Source organism: Cuculus canorus, chromosome 11 (assembly GCF_017976375.1).
Source record: "Cuculus canorus isolate bCucCan1 chromosome 11, bCucCan1.pri, whole genome shotgun sequence".
NCBI classification, from domain to species: domain Eukaryota; kingdom Metazoa; phylum Chordata; class Aves; order Cuculiformes; family Cuculidae; genus Cuculus; species Cuculus canorus.
The window spans coordinates 8,284,265-8,296,417 of NC_071411.1; the positions used below are offsets into that span (position 1 = coordinate 8,284,265).

At 41.1% G+C, this 12,153-nt stretch overlaps 1 protein-coding gene across 17 annotated transcripts in view; it reads left to right on the forward strand.

The window, feature by feature from the left end:
• The window catches only part of SLC6A6 (solute carrier family 6 member 6), a 119,503-nt gene that overhangs the window by 97,969 nt on the left and 9,381 nt on the right, over window positions 1-12,153 (forward strand). For all 17 annotated transcript variants that reach the window (XM_054076756.1, XM_054076755.1, XM_054076759.1 and 14 more), the window contains 6 exons: window positions 285-419; window positions 2,305-2,408; window positions 2,523-2,647; window positions 7,306-7,418; window positions 9,975-10,112; window positions 11,180-11,282. In XM_054076756.1, coding sequence (XP_053932731.1) covers window positions 285-419; window positions 2,305-2,408; window positions 2,523-2,647; window positions 7,306-7,418; window positions 9,975-10,112; window positions 11,180-11,282 — 718 coding nt within the window. The remainder of the gene's footprint in view (window positions 1-284; window positions 420-2,304; window positions 2,409-2,522; window positions 2,648-7,305; window positions 7,419-9,974; window positions 10,113-11,179; window positions 11,283-12,153) is intronic.

The window sequence follows — 12,153 nt, forward strand, 5'->3', positions numbered from 1 at the left end:
GCAAAGGCAGAAGTCTATCGAAGTTAATAGGTTGTATAAAATCCTGTATGTTCTCTGCCTGAGCGACAGGACCGCTGTCGGGGGGCTCTGGAGGGGCTGACAAACCTGTGTTGCCTTCAGGCCTAAAGCAATAAGGAAGGTGGTAAAGAACATTAAACTAAAAGTAGATGGAGAAACTCAGGCCGTTGTTTTTAGGTACGAGGGGGCTTTGAATTGCCATTGTTAGATCTCTTTCGATTCTCTTGAGAGGCTAAACATACCTTTATATATTTTTTTATTGCCAGGTAGTGTACATCACTGCCACGTTTCCGTTCATCATGCTCCTTGTTCTACTTATCCGTGGTGTGACCCTGCCTGGAGCTGCAGAAGGCATCAAATTTTATCTTTACCCTGATATGTCACGGTTAGCTGACCCACAGGTACAGAACCAGGAATGGGGAGCGGGATGATTTCTTGTGCAAAAGGAGGTGGAGGGGGATGGTGGTGATTCATTGACAACAGATCTTTTTTCCCTGCTCCTTAAAGGTCCAAATATAGCACGAACATTAATGCTGGGTTATATTTTCCAGAGATCTGCTTGAGAAAGTCACTGTTATATATCTTAATGCATCTTTCCATGTGTGTGTATGCGTGTGTATTTTTTTTTATGTCAAAGGACTCTGAGGCTGTAGACTCTGTCCCATTATACAATCTCAGCTTTCTTGTTGGTAAGGTAAGGGAGATGGTCTTTTTTAATGAGGATAGACTTTAGTTTCAATGGAGAAACACGTGAGCTTCACAGATGGAACAACAAGCAACAACTGTGAGTACCAGTGTCACTGAGCTCCCACTGCTTAGTAGGAGGAGATTGGGGAAGAAGTGAATGAAATAATAGAAAAATGAAAATCCATGTGAAGGTGGAGAAAAATGTTTTTTAAGGCACAGGAGCTAGGCTTACTCTTTCTGTATGGAGTGTGATTAGATAAAAGATTCCTGTCTGTGCTTACAGAGTGCAAATACATGATACATAAGCCAAGCAGCATTGTTTCAACCAGTAGTGATCACTTGACAAATGCAAACAAAAAATCTGATACCACCCACCCAAAAAAGGAAAAAAAAGGTATATTTGAAAATAACAAAATCATGGCTGTAGTGAGAGGGAATAATGTCTGTCTTTGCTATATGTTTCTAATGAAGAGGTAGTTAAAACAAAACTGCAGCAGTAGGTAAATAACTGAAACAGGAAAAATATAATTGAAAGAAACACTCCAGAAATGTAGTTCATTCTCTACTCTTACCCTCCTTGTACAAGGCACCCTCTTTATAGGAGACATTATACTTTATGAATGAATCGTTTTTTATGGGACTTCATCATTTTTATGATCTGCTATTAGCCCTAAGCCCAGAGCATCAGCCAATAATGAGGTTCATGTGAGCTGGCAGACCCCCTCCCACAGTCTAGCAAAAGCACCATCTCCAGGAAGACACCAGTCAGCAAGGTGCTGGAAAGCGATGGTGGGAGGGAGGAGGTAATGGTCTACAGTCTTAATTCTCACTCAATCTTCTTGGTGGTTTCTACTGGTGTTAGTAGACTCGCATTAACTGAAAGAAGTGGCCAAATGGCATTCAATGAGTGCATTTTGATAGCTTGCTACATATTTACTAACTGAGAAGTTGATAGTGTACTGTTATTTCACTCTGTGTATGGGGTTTTTTTCAATGTAACCAGGAGAAAGAATCATGAGACTGGGATCAGATACTTATCTTATAAAGTGCATTGTATTTTCCTTGTTTTTCCCCACCCCTATGGCTTTTTATCTTGTATTTGAACAGGTACAAAAACAAGCAGAAAGCTAGAAAAATAAACAAACGATATACACAAACCTCTTTCTCAAGCTTTTCACATCCGCAGTTTAATGACTCCGTCAGCTGATTCTAACTGAAATGAGTTACAACACAAATAAGCAATGTTATAAATACTTCTGCTTTTACTGTTGGGCTGGAACACATTTATTATTGCGCCTGCAGGAAGGATCAGCTGAATGACTAAGAAACTAGAAATACTGAGCATCTCTGGGAATGGGATACAGGGACTGTTGTCGAAATTATATTCTTGTGGGCTTTGGTGCTAACAATTTTCTTTTTCTTATAAAAGCCAAACTTGCAAATGTGATGTTCTCTTTTCCTCTCTCCCTGCTCCTTTAGCTATCATCTGCAATGGAAACAAGTATAATGTTGATTTTGCGTAGTTTGAACTGTGTGTTTGCGTTGAGTGTTGCAATACAATGATGCTGGTAATAACAATCTTTGTGTCTTTCCCTTTAGGTCTGGATAGATGCAGGGACACAAATCTTCTTCTCATATGCAATCTGCTTAGGAGCAATGACTTCCCTGGGGAGCTACAACAAATACAAATACAACTGCTATAGGCAAGTTTCCATCCAAGGGGGTTTAGTTTTTTAGCTAAATTATGTAAATAAAGTAGGGACAATGGGTTAATTTTTTTTTTAATTAACTTGCTCCATGACATATGTGTGACTTAGGGACTGTTTGCTGCTGGGATGCCTGAACAGTGGTACCAGTTTTGTGTCTGGCTTCGCAATTTTTTCCGTCCTGGGCTTCATGGCACAAGAGCAAGGGGTGAACATTGCTGATGTGGCAGAGTCAGGTACGATGGTGTTGGTGGCAGTGGTGGTGGGCACTGCCGCCTAGCGTGTGAGCAAAGTTCTGCAGACTCAATCAGCTAACATCTAAGCAATAAAACCAGAACAAGATTTCCCATAATCTTCAGAAAAATAAGCGTATTGTTGATTTGGGCTTTCATCTAGAGCAGTAAGGGTTAGCTGGGGTTGTACTGTTTATTCTGTCTTGATTAACAGGCAGCAAATACATTCCCTAGAGCGTGCTAAACCATTTGAGTTGAGATTAGAGTTAAGATAGCCACACCGTTATCTAGCATTCAGAATGTCATTGATTCGAGAATTTATTCCATCCTTCCTTTCAGACTACTTTTATTTATTTTCATTCAAATGCAAATAGCCAGTATATATGTATTTGTCGTAGCTTAGTTTCGCTTGCTTGCAGTGCAGCGCTGCCGTGGGACTATTACTTTGGCCTTCTGAAGGGGCGTGCACACATGTATTCCCAAGTCTCACTGAAAGGCAGGAGAAGTAGGAGAACTCCATCTCCTGGGTTCTGTGGACCATTTAATCCACAGGAGCTCTAGTTGTTGCAGTCCTGCCATTTTCCTCTGTAGCTTCAGGGTGAAGTTGACAGAACTGTGAGAAGTCCATTTTAAAACTGGATGTACACTTAGGTTCCTCCCTTATTTCAGAAGTGTCCTCCCCATTCCCCATTAATGTTTGGCTGTATGCATGCAGGTGAAGAAGGTGAAATCCTCATAGCATGTGAATATATCTCTCACAAAACAGATGACCATTTTTCCTCTGTGCATGTCTTGTCCATGAGGGCAGGTGTAACCATGTTTTTTCACGTAGAACAGACAGATTAGATGAGAATTACCATTCAAAAATAATAAGTGAGGACTTGATAGCCATCAGTTTTAAAGCTGATCAAATTCAAGTAGTAACAGTGTCACCTGAGTGCACTTTTGGCATTTGTCTCTCATTTTTTTTGAGCAATCTTAGTTCATCTGAGTAGTATTTGAAAGCTTTCCTACACAAACATCCTATTAAAAAAAAAACAAACTCGATAGATCTTCTAATCGCGTGTCTCTGGGAGTTAAGTCTTTAAGAGGAATATCTTACTTCACAAAAACTAATGAAAAGTAATGGCATTTCCTTGGTGGCACTGCTGGATTCTTCGGTGGCTGCAATTGGCATACCTCTCCCAGGTGCAATTAGTTAACGGTCTTGGCCATAATGCGTATTTTGATAGGAGGTTGATAGCTTTGTTTGAAAACAGGAAGCAAGGAAATTAATCCTATTAAATGAATCATAAATAACCCCATTTTTTTAATATGTAGCTGGATCGATTCCAAGAGTAGCATTTTTAAATATTTCCACACTAGGTTTTTAGCTGGTCAATATGTATTCTAAATTTTGTTATGAAATCACTGATAAACAGAAAATTATATTCCTGTTGCTTGACATTTTTAGAACTAAACAATTTTTTATGTAGCATGTTTTCATCAACAGCTCAAAAAGCATTTTTTTAAAGGAGGGGTTCTGTAGCTTTAATATGGCAATGAGGGCACTGATTAGCTTCTGGACTTGCCTTTTGTTTTTTTTGCATATTTTGTTGTCAGTTCCTTCAGGATTTCTACTTTATTTGAATTCGGCCCTAGTCACTGATTGCCAGAGGCTGCAGCCATCTCGCTATTCAGTGGGTTGCCCATCATCACTGGCTGGTCTTGGTCTAAATCCCAAGGTCCATTTTTGTATGACCATAAATATTACCAAAATTACCCAAACCACTTCCAGTGGGTTTTCTCACTGCCTTTCTCAGCAGAGATGAAGCGCAGAGCCACTGGACACCACTTGGTCCCTGTGGGAGGAGCATCCCAGGACCCACTGCAGGGCCATGAGGCAGCAGATGCCACCACTGCTGTCCCACTGCTGGCTTCTCAGCACAGCAGGCACTTGGCCCTCTGGGTTTTTTGGCTTTCCCTTTTTTGATTTCTTCCGGTGGAAGGTCAGAACCACTCTGCTGGGTCAGAAAAAAATACGAGCAGAGGTGCTGCCACTTGGTCATAGCACTGGGGAAAGGATATTGTCCATGGGACTAAGACCTCCTGCTATCCCCGTCTCTGCCCAGTGAGTTAACTCCCTCCTGCCTGGTGCATGGCACCATTTGTTTCCTTATTTGTGCTCCTGCAAGCCAGAGGAATATGAACAAGTTTGCTGACAGCAGAATCTCATGGCCATATTTTTCATCTATGCCAAATTCAGTCCTGGTGCAATGTGCCTGGGACAAACTTGTCAGCAAGGGGTGGCTTGTGCTTAAAGCACGGGTCACTGCTGCTGGCCTTAATTGGCTTTAATAGGTTTACACAACAGTTAAGTTAGACCCTTCCGATTTGCCAGTGAAAGCATTTTTTTGATAAATAATGCTTGATTTTTTTCAGAAATACTTTTAAAGGGAGAGAGGAAAACAGGAGAGGCTCAACAAAGGCATAGTGAGACCTGTCTTAATCTGTGCTGCATCTCTGGCTAGAAGAAATACTTTACTGCCCATGCAATTTATAGCAGTGTTAAAACAGCACAAGATTTACCTTTTTTTCTTTTCATCTCGTTTACAAACAGTTTCAGATTAAGCAGGTCTGACTGTAGCACCATGGGTTTCCAAGTGCCCTCCAGCCGTGCCAGTGGCCAGCGAGTGGGCTAGGATTGGGGCAATCCTAATTAGCTCCTCATAGCAGCCACGAGTGCTTCACTTTTTCAGAACACGCTTCAGAGCAACAGAGTTTCAAGTTAAATTTTTAAATTATTTGTGTTCAGTTGAAGGGATGCCAGGACCATCTCCTTTCAAATAGACTTATTTCTCTTTATATTTCAACACTTGGTTTCAAAGGAAAATCGAAGCTAGCACAGGGCTTAGGGCGCTTAGTATTAGACTGTATCACAGTGCAAGGACAGTTTCATTGGCCAAAGCACACAGAATTGCAGCAAGTTTTGAGGAGAACAGTTTTACATCTGTCTCATCAATTGCACAGATCAGCTGCAAATGCCATCTGGTAGTAGCGGTCCCCCCTCTGGAAGGATCTATTATATCCACTGAATTAAGGGAAAAAGCAAAGCCCCCCCCCCCCAAAATTTGAGACATTCACACCATATTTTTGGGACCTTCTGTCATATAAAATCTTAGTTGTGTTTCATTTTAAATAAAATTAGTTGCTCGATTGTTGGCTAATTTGTATTTATTTCTATTCAAGTATTTTCAGTGACTTAAAGTTCTCTTTAGTTTGAAAAAAAAGTCTTTTTTTTTTTTTTTTTACCTCTTTCTCTTGCTTATTATTCCATCGTGTTGGAAAGGAAAAGTGGGAGGTAGGAAGAGCAGTGTTAGAGATTTTTCTGCACAGATCAGAGATAAGATTTCTTTCCCTGCTCAGCAGCAGTTTAAAAAAAATCCCTATTGAAAATTATTTTAATCTACTTCAAAATCCTGGAAAATGCTGAGTTTTGAGGCTCCTTAAAACAAACAAGCAGACGAGCCAGGCATTCCCAGGTTTAATCTGAATTTAAATCTACCTTCAGAATTTTTTGTTGGCTTCGCAAAATTTCTATAGCCACTTGGAGAGCCTGCAGTAAATACCAGATTGCCAGTGTTCCTGTCTCCCACTTGGAGAGGGCTCTTTTTCTCTCAACGAAAGCTCTCATAAGCAGTAGCTGATAGCACCTGGCTCCAGGTGAGAGTGCCGCTGAAGACTAGCGTGCAAGAGCACTGCACGTATGCTCAGTGTGTGGGTATGAGTGAGATGCCGTCTGGTCCACAGCATAGATGAGACCCAATCTTGCAATGAGCACTTTGCACACAAGGCTTTGGTGTCTCAAGCAGAGAAGGCACGCTCTTAGTCCCAGCCCACTGGTGCTCCCAGACTGTTGCAACCCATCCAGTTGAGGCTTGTGTTGGTCGTGTTAGCATCACCATGGCACGTCTGCCTAGGCTGGCCAGGTAGGGACAGGGGATGTGTCAGCACGGGGAAGTGATTTTACAGAGTGAGTTTATACACCAGCAATTGCTAACAGCAGGAAGCATTTATTTCAGGGACCACAGCTAATATAACTAGGAGTAGCTTGTTTAACTCAGGGCAGCAGTGAGGGTTTGCAGAAGCAAAGGAGCAGACTCCTGGGGTGCCAACCTCGCTCTAGAAAAGCCATGCTAGCTTTGGGGGTTGCGTACAGAGTGAGGCAAAGATCCCAGGGAATGTTTGTAGCAGAGTCCCTTCCCTGCATGCAAAAGAGTTTCATCATCATCATCTTCATCGTCACCATGTAGGCTAGCAGTGGGATTCAGCCATTCCCCTGGGTCACCCCTTCTTCCCCTGCCCCTGGTACTGCCCTGTGTCTGTGCAGGGCGGGTGTAGGACCACCTCCATTACTGGCATGTTTGAGACAGATGTTAAAACTGGTAATCTGTTAGCGATGGCCTCGGGGGTTTGCCTGTGGTTTCTGCTGTAGTCATGCGTGCTTCGATTTCAGATAAAAGAGCCAAACTGTTTCACTTCTGGTATTTCCAGCCTCGTTTGGATTTATCTGAACGGAACCAGGCATTCCTGCATTTGAGTGTGGCTACCTTTGCCAAAGAGCTGGTACTTACTATTTCTCTTCCCTTCCCCTCCCCCTTTCCTATTTTCTTTTTCTCTAGGTCCAGGCCTGGCCTTCATTGCCTACCCAAAAGCTGTGTCCATGATGCCACTGCCCACCTTTTGGGCAATCCTTTTTTTTATTATGCTTCTGTTGCTTGGACTGGATAGCCAGGTTAGTATTATGTTTAAGAGACTTGTCTGAGCGCTACCGACTGAGAAAAGCTGGTTTTACAGGCCTGAGTTCGGAAGAGAATAAGTCTAATGATGCCTAAGAGAAATTCATCTGGGTTGCTTTTTAATATAGGGGCTGGATTTGATGAATCTCTTGGTTGGCAGTCAGTGTGATGTTGCTCAATAAGTCTTTGTCATTAGAAGTTACTGGAGTCCACAAAACCAGGGCAGTACTCCCTAACCTAAGTATCATTCCCAGCTCGCCCAAAGTGCTACCATTTTGGTTACAGTGCAATGTTTTTCTACTTTCGAGAAAAGTTTAATCATTTTAAAAACATGAAAGGCTACAGCAATCTGTTCCACAGATTTTGTACCATTGGGATCACCTGCAGTGCACAACCCCATCATTAAAACACTGTAAGAACTAATAACTACTAGGTATACAGGCTTTAACAGTTGCCAAGTGCCCAAATAAGAAAAGCAAAGCTATCTTGAGGCACAAAAAGCACAAAATGTTCCATACAGTGTATCCAGGGTGGCTTCGTAAACAGTCAGAGGACAAAGCCACAGCCTTTTAGGTGGCCTTGGGCTTGGAGATGTCAAACAGTGTGGGATGCAGTTGACTTTCACATCACCAGTGTGCATTCAGTACCTCCAAATGGTCCAGAAAGCATCTCTGGTTCCAGTTGTACTTGTTATATAGCACATACTGCTATGAATTAGTGAGCATGAAAAAGTCAAGAAGTTCCATCCAAGAAGCGTGGTTATTTTTCCCAGTGGTTGCTTATAGGAACATTGGACTAAGTACTGCAAAAGAAGCTGTAAATCATTTCCAGATAGTCCACCTACAAGGAAACATGGGTCACCAGGGATTATGCAGTAACTGCACATTCAAAATTGCTGAAGTTTTCAGGGCAACAGGAAGCTTTCCACACTCAAATGGGAAAAGTTACTAAGGTTAGGAAAACCCAATTAGTAAGGATGAAGTGCTCATTTAGCCTAAATGGTCTTTTGTATGAAAAGAGATCTGTAAATGGATTTTCCCCAGTTGTTGTGTACTTAATCTCTTACATTTTTGATATTCCGTTTGCCCTAAGTTGCTTTTTACGGCTTAATCTTTGAACTCGAGTGAACAACTTTCTATTGTTCCAAAGTAAGTGTAAAAGTACCCGATGCCATGGTTCAAAAACCCTGTGCTTATGCAAATTGGAATCTGTCTAGTAATTTTAAAAAGCTCCTCACTGCGTAAAATGATTAAAACTAATTGGAGCACTTAATTTCTCTTCTCCACCCCTCTGTTTTTTTGGAGTGCAGTCAAGCAGGTTTCTGGAATGCCAGAGCAGTGTAAGATCAAATCAGCCCAAAGGAAAGGGTTGCATTTAAACAGAAAACCAGTTTTACAGAAATCAAAGTAATAAGTTGGGACGCAACAAAATCTGGTGGTTTGCAGAATGGTCTGTGTTTCCAAAAAGTAACTTTTCTTGAAATGAGGCTATTTCATAGAGTCCCCGTGATAACTTTTTGTTTATGAGATGATGTATCCACTTAAAGTGAGGATAATCTCTACAGAGGAAGCCTTGGTTCTCCATGGTATCCTCCTGACTTCAGTTAACTTAGTGCTTTTGTACCTTGCCAGATGGAGGGTGCAGATTAGCTGAATCATCCCTTCTTTGATTTGTTTGGGCACAGTTCAGTAGTTGCATTTCTCCATGAGTGAAACGCATCTGGTTTTCAATTAACTTTAAACTTCTATTCAAATGCAGTTTGGGTTATTTGGTAAACTCAAGTTACACGTCTTACGTGTAATTTTCAAATGGCAAGTAAGCACAAATACAGTTATCAAGCAGATAAAGCAAGATTTTAGCTAATATATTCAGAGCTTCATTTTTGGGTTACACACGCAAATAGTTTACCAAATCTTTGAATGGGAACTGTATCAACAGCTCCGTTATTGCTGCAGAAGTACCCTAGAGCCTCAGTCAGAAGTGCTCTACTCACAGGTTCAGAAAAGACAAGTTCAGTCAAGAAGTGCTGCTATTTCACTTCAAAGTTTTCACTAGCAAACCATAGACTAGTATTTGTATCCAGTTATGGAATTAACCTAACTGGTACCTGTGAGGTATTCTGACACATCAGAAAAAGGCTGGGAGGTACTATCTTAGCATAATCTTTTGAGCATCTGCCTCTTTTCTAGCATACATCTTGTATTCATCTGGAGTGGCTACATCATAAAAGCCACGTAAGTGCCTTCCTGTCATCAAATGAAGTTCCTTTATCGTTGTGGCTTGCATTTACAGAGCCCCTTTGGTAGTTCATAAGGCTGCTAGGAAATGAATGACAATTCTGAAAGCTTGTTCCAACCTGAAAACTATCCCCATGGTTCAGCCTCTGGCTTACAAAGGAGTGGTTTCCAATTTATTTTTATTCCAAGCAGCATTTTGTCAGAGAGTACAGTTAGGGTGTTGTGGTGGAGCGTTTCTTCAAGTATGAGCCTGGATAAAATGCATGGAGGGTAGTTTTCAAGTCACGTTTCTTTGTTGTTGTTTTTCCCCTTTAGTTTGTTGAAGTTGAAGGACAGATCACATCATTAGTTGATCTGCACCCATCCTTCCTAAGGAAGGGTTACCGACGGGAAATCTTCATCGCTATAGTATGTTTCCTTAGCTATCTTCTGGGACTAACTATGGTGACTGAGGTAAGTAGCACCGATGCTGGAAATTACCTTCTTTTTTAGGTAGTTCTTAGACCACTTTTAGCTATGAATGAGACTGCACGGAATCAGTCACTCAAGAGGAGTGGTGCTCTTCAGATCTACAGAGCACCTTTCATCCCTAGATCTGACAGCCTTTTCAAAGGGAACTGTAGTATCCACTTTTCAGTTAGAGGCAGAGAGAAAGGAAATCTTATTAAATCCAGTCTGATCTCAGGTACTAATCAACATGAGTATGAATATTAACATCTGCCTCTAAATGATGAAACGTAATTAGAACCTTCAGCAGAGCAGATTAAGAATCTATCGAGTGCATGCAGGGAAAGAGATTTTTATCTTAGTTACGCAGATTTGAATCAATTAAATACCACTGGATTTATTCTGGTATAAACAAGATGGGAATATGTTCCAGTGGCTGCACTGCTGTGATTTTTATCTCCCAAATAAAACACAAGACAGATTTTAAAAACAACTGGAAGAGCACAGTTGAGGGAACTGAAATAAGACCTGTAACAGAGGTGCCCAGCAAACAGCTTTTCAAGTAAAAGTGCAGATATATACAGTTCAGCGTAGTGAGAGCAGAGAGCTAATAACATAGTATAAATAAAGAGAATTAGAAAGGAAAAGTTACATATTCTCATGAAAAAAAGTTGTTCTGCTCAATTAATAAATTAAGACTCTCCTGATGAACTGATTTCCATTTTTAATATTTTGGAGGCGTTAAAAGGGACCTATTATCTCTTTACATCATTTGTTTCTATAAATGTGTATCCTAAAATAATTTAAAGAACGAAAAATTTTAAGTGTCTCAGTAGATTGTACTAAATGGCTTAATTTTGTTTAATCATCTTGTTTGGAATGCTTAGTGTAGTAAACATGCTTATTCTCTGGGGAAGCTAATGCCAAATATTTACCTTACTGACTTGTTTGATATTTCTTCTTGTTAGACAGCAAGCATTAAGATATGTTGATAGATGTTACTGGGAGCTGAGCCTGAAGTATTCATTTTTTTTCCCTGTTGGATCCTGATCCATTGTGTCTCTCTTCTACAGGGTGGCATGTATGTTTTTCAACTCTTTGACTACTATGCAGCTAGTGGTGTATGCCTTTTGTGGGTTGCATTCTTTGAATGTATTGCTGTAGCCTGGGTTTATGGTAAGTGAAAATCCTTTCATCCGATACATTTTGATGGGTCAGTGACAATTTTGCTAGCCAAACATTTAATGATGAGCCACCCCAGAATCTTCTTCCCAGCAACAGACCCATGCCATTAATATAAATTTGCACTGACCTCATGGAGACAAATTTGCATCTGGGATGAAGCCAGCCTCCAGTGTTTTTCCACAAAAAAATTAGTATTTTTCCATTGCTAATTAATAAAGGCACAATTAAGCATTTACATGTGTTAAGTTTAGAAATGAGAGTTGAAGGTTTGGCCAGCCGTGAAAATTTCTGTTTGTCTCTCAGTGAATTTCCTTTCAGAGCTTCAATGTCCACGAGGGGCAAACCAACCAAATAGAAAATGCAGAAAGAAAGCTGACAGGGAAGCGTATTCTGTCCCATTATTTTTTAGCGGTGCTGAGTACCAGGGTCTGACAGCAGCCTCTGTAACTGCCTAAGATGGTAGCTCAGGAATGATCAGAAGATGTTTGCCACTTAGGACTGGTCGTTTCCCTGATTCTTCGGGTACTCCTTCTTCTTAAGAAAGCAAAACAAAGCCTTTGTTTTGCATCAGTCAAATGTCTGTGGAGGCTGGGTGTACCATTTGCTGTTGCGTCCTCCCAATGGTGATCAAGTTCAGTGAGAGTCTGGGGAGAGGAATGGGTCTGTGACCGGGGCAGGAGGGATTAGCATTGCATCCAGATAATGAGATGTGTATGATGAGTGAGTCCCTCAATCTTTGAGCTTCTCAAGGAGAAAAATCATATTGAACTTCACAGCCATGGGAAGCGTTTGAACAACACATCTGACACCCTCACCTTCCCATTAAATACCCCTTGGGGGGGCGGCTAGGAAAGCAGCTGTA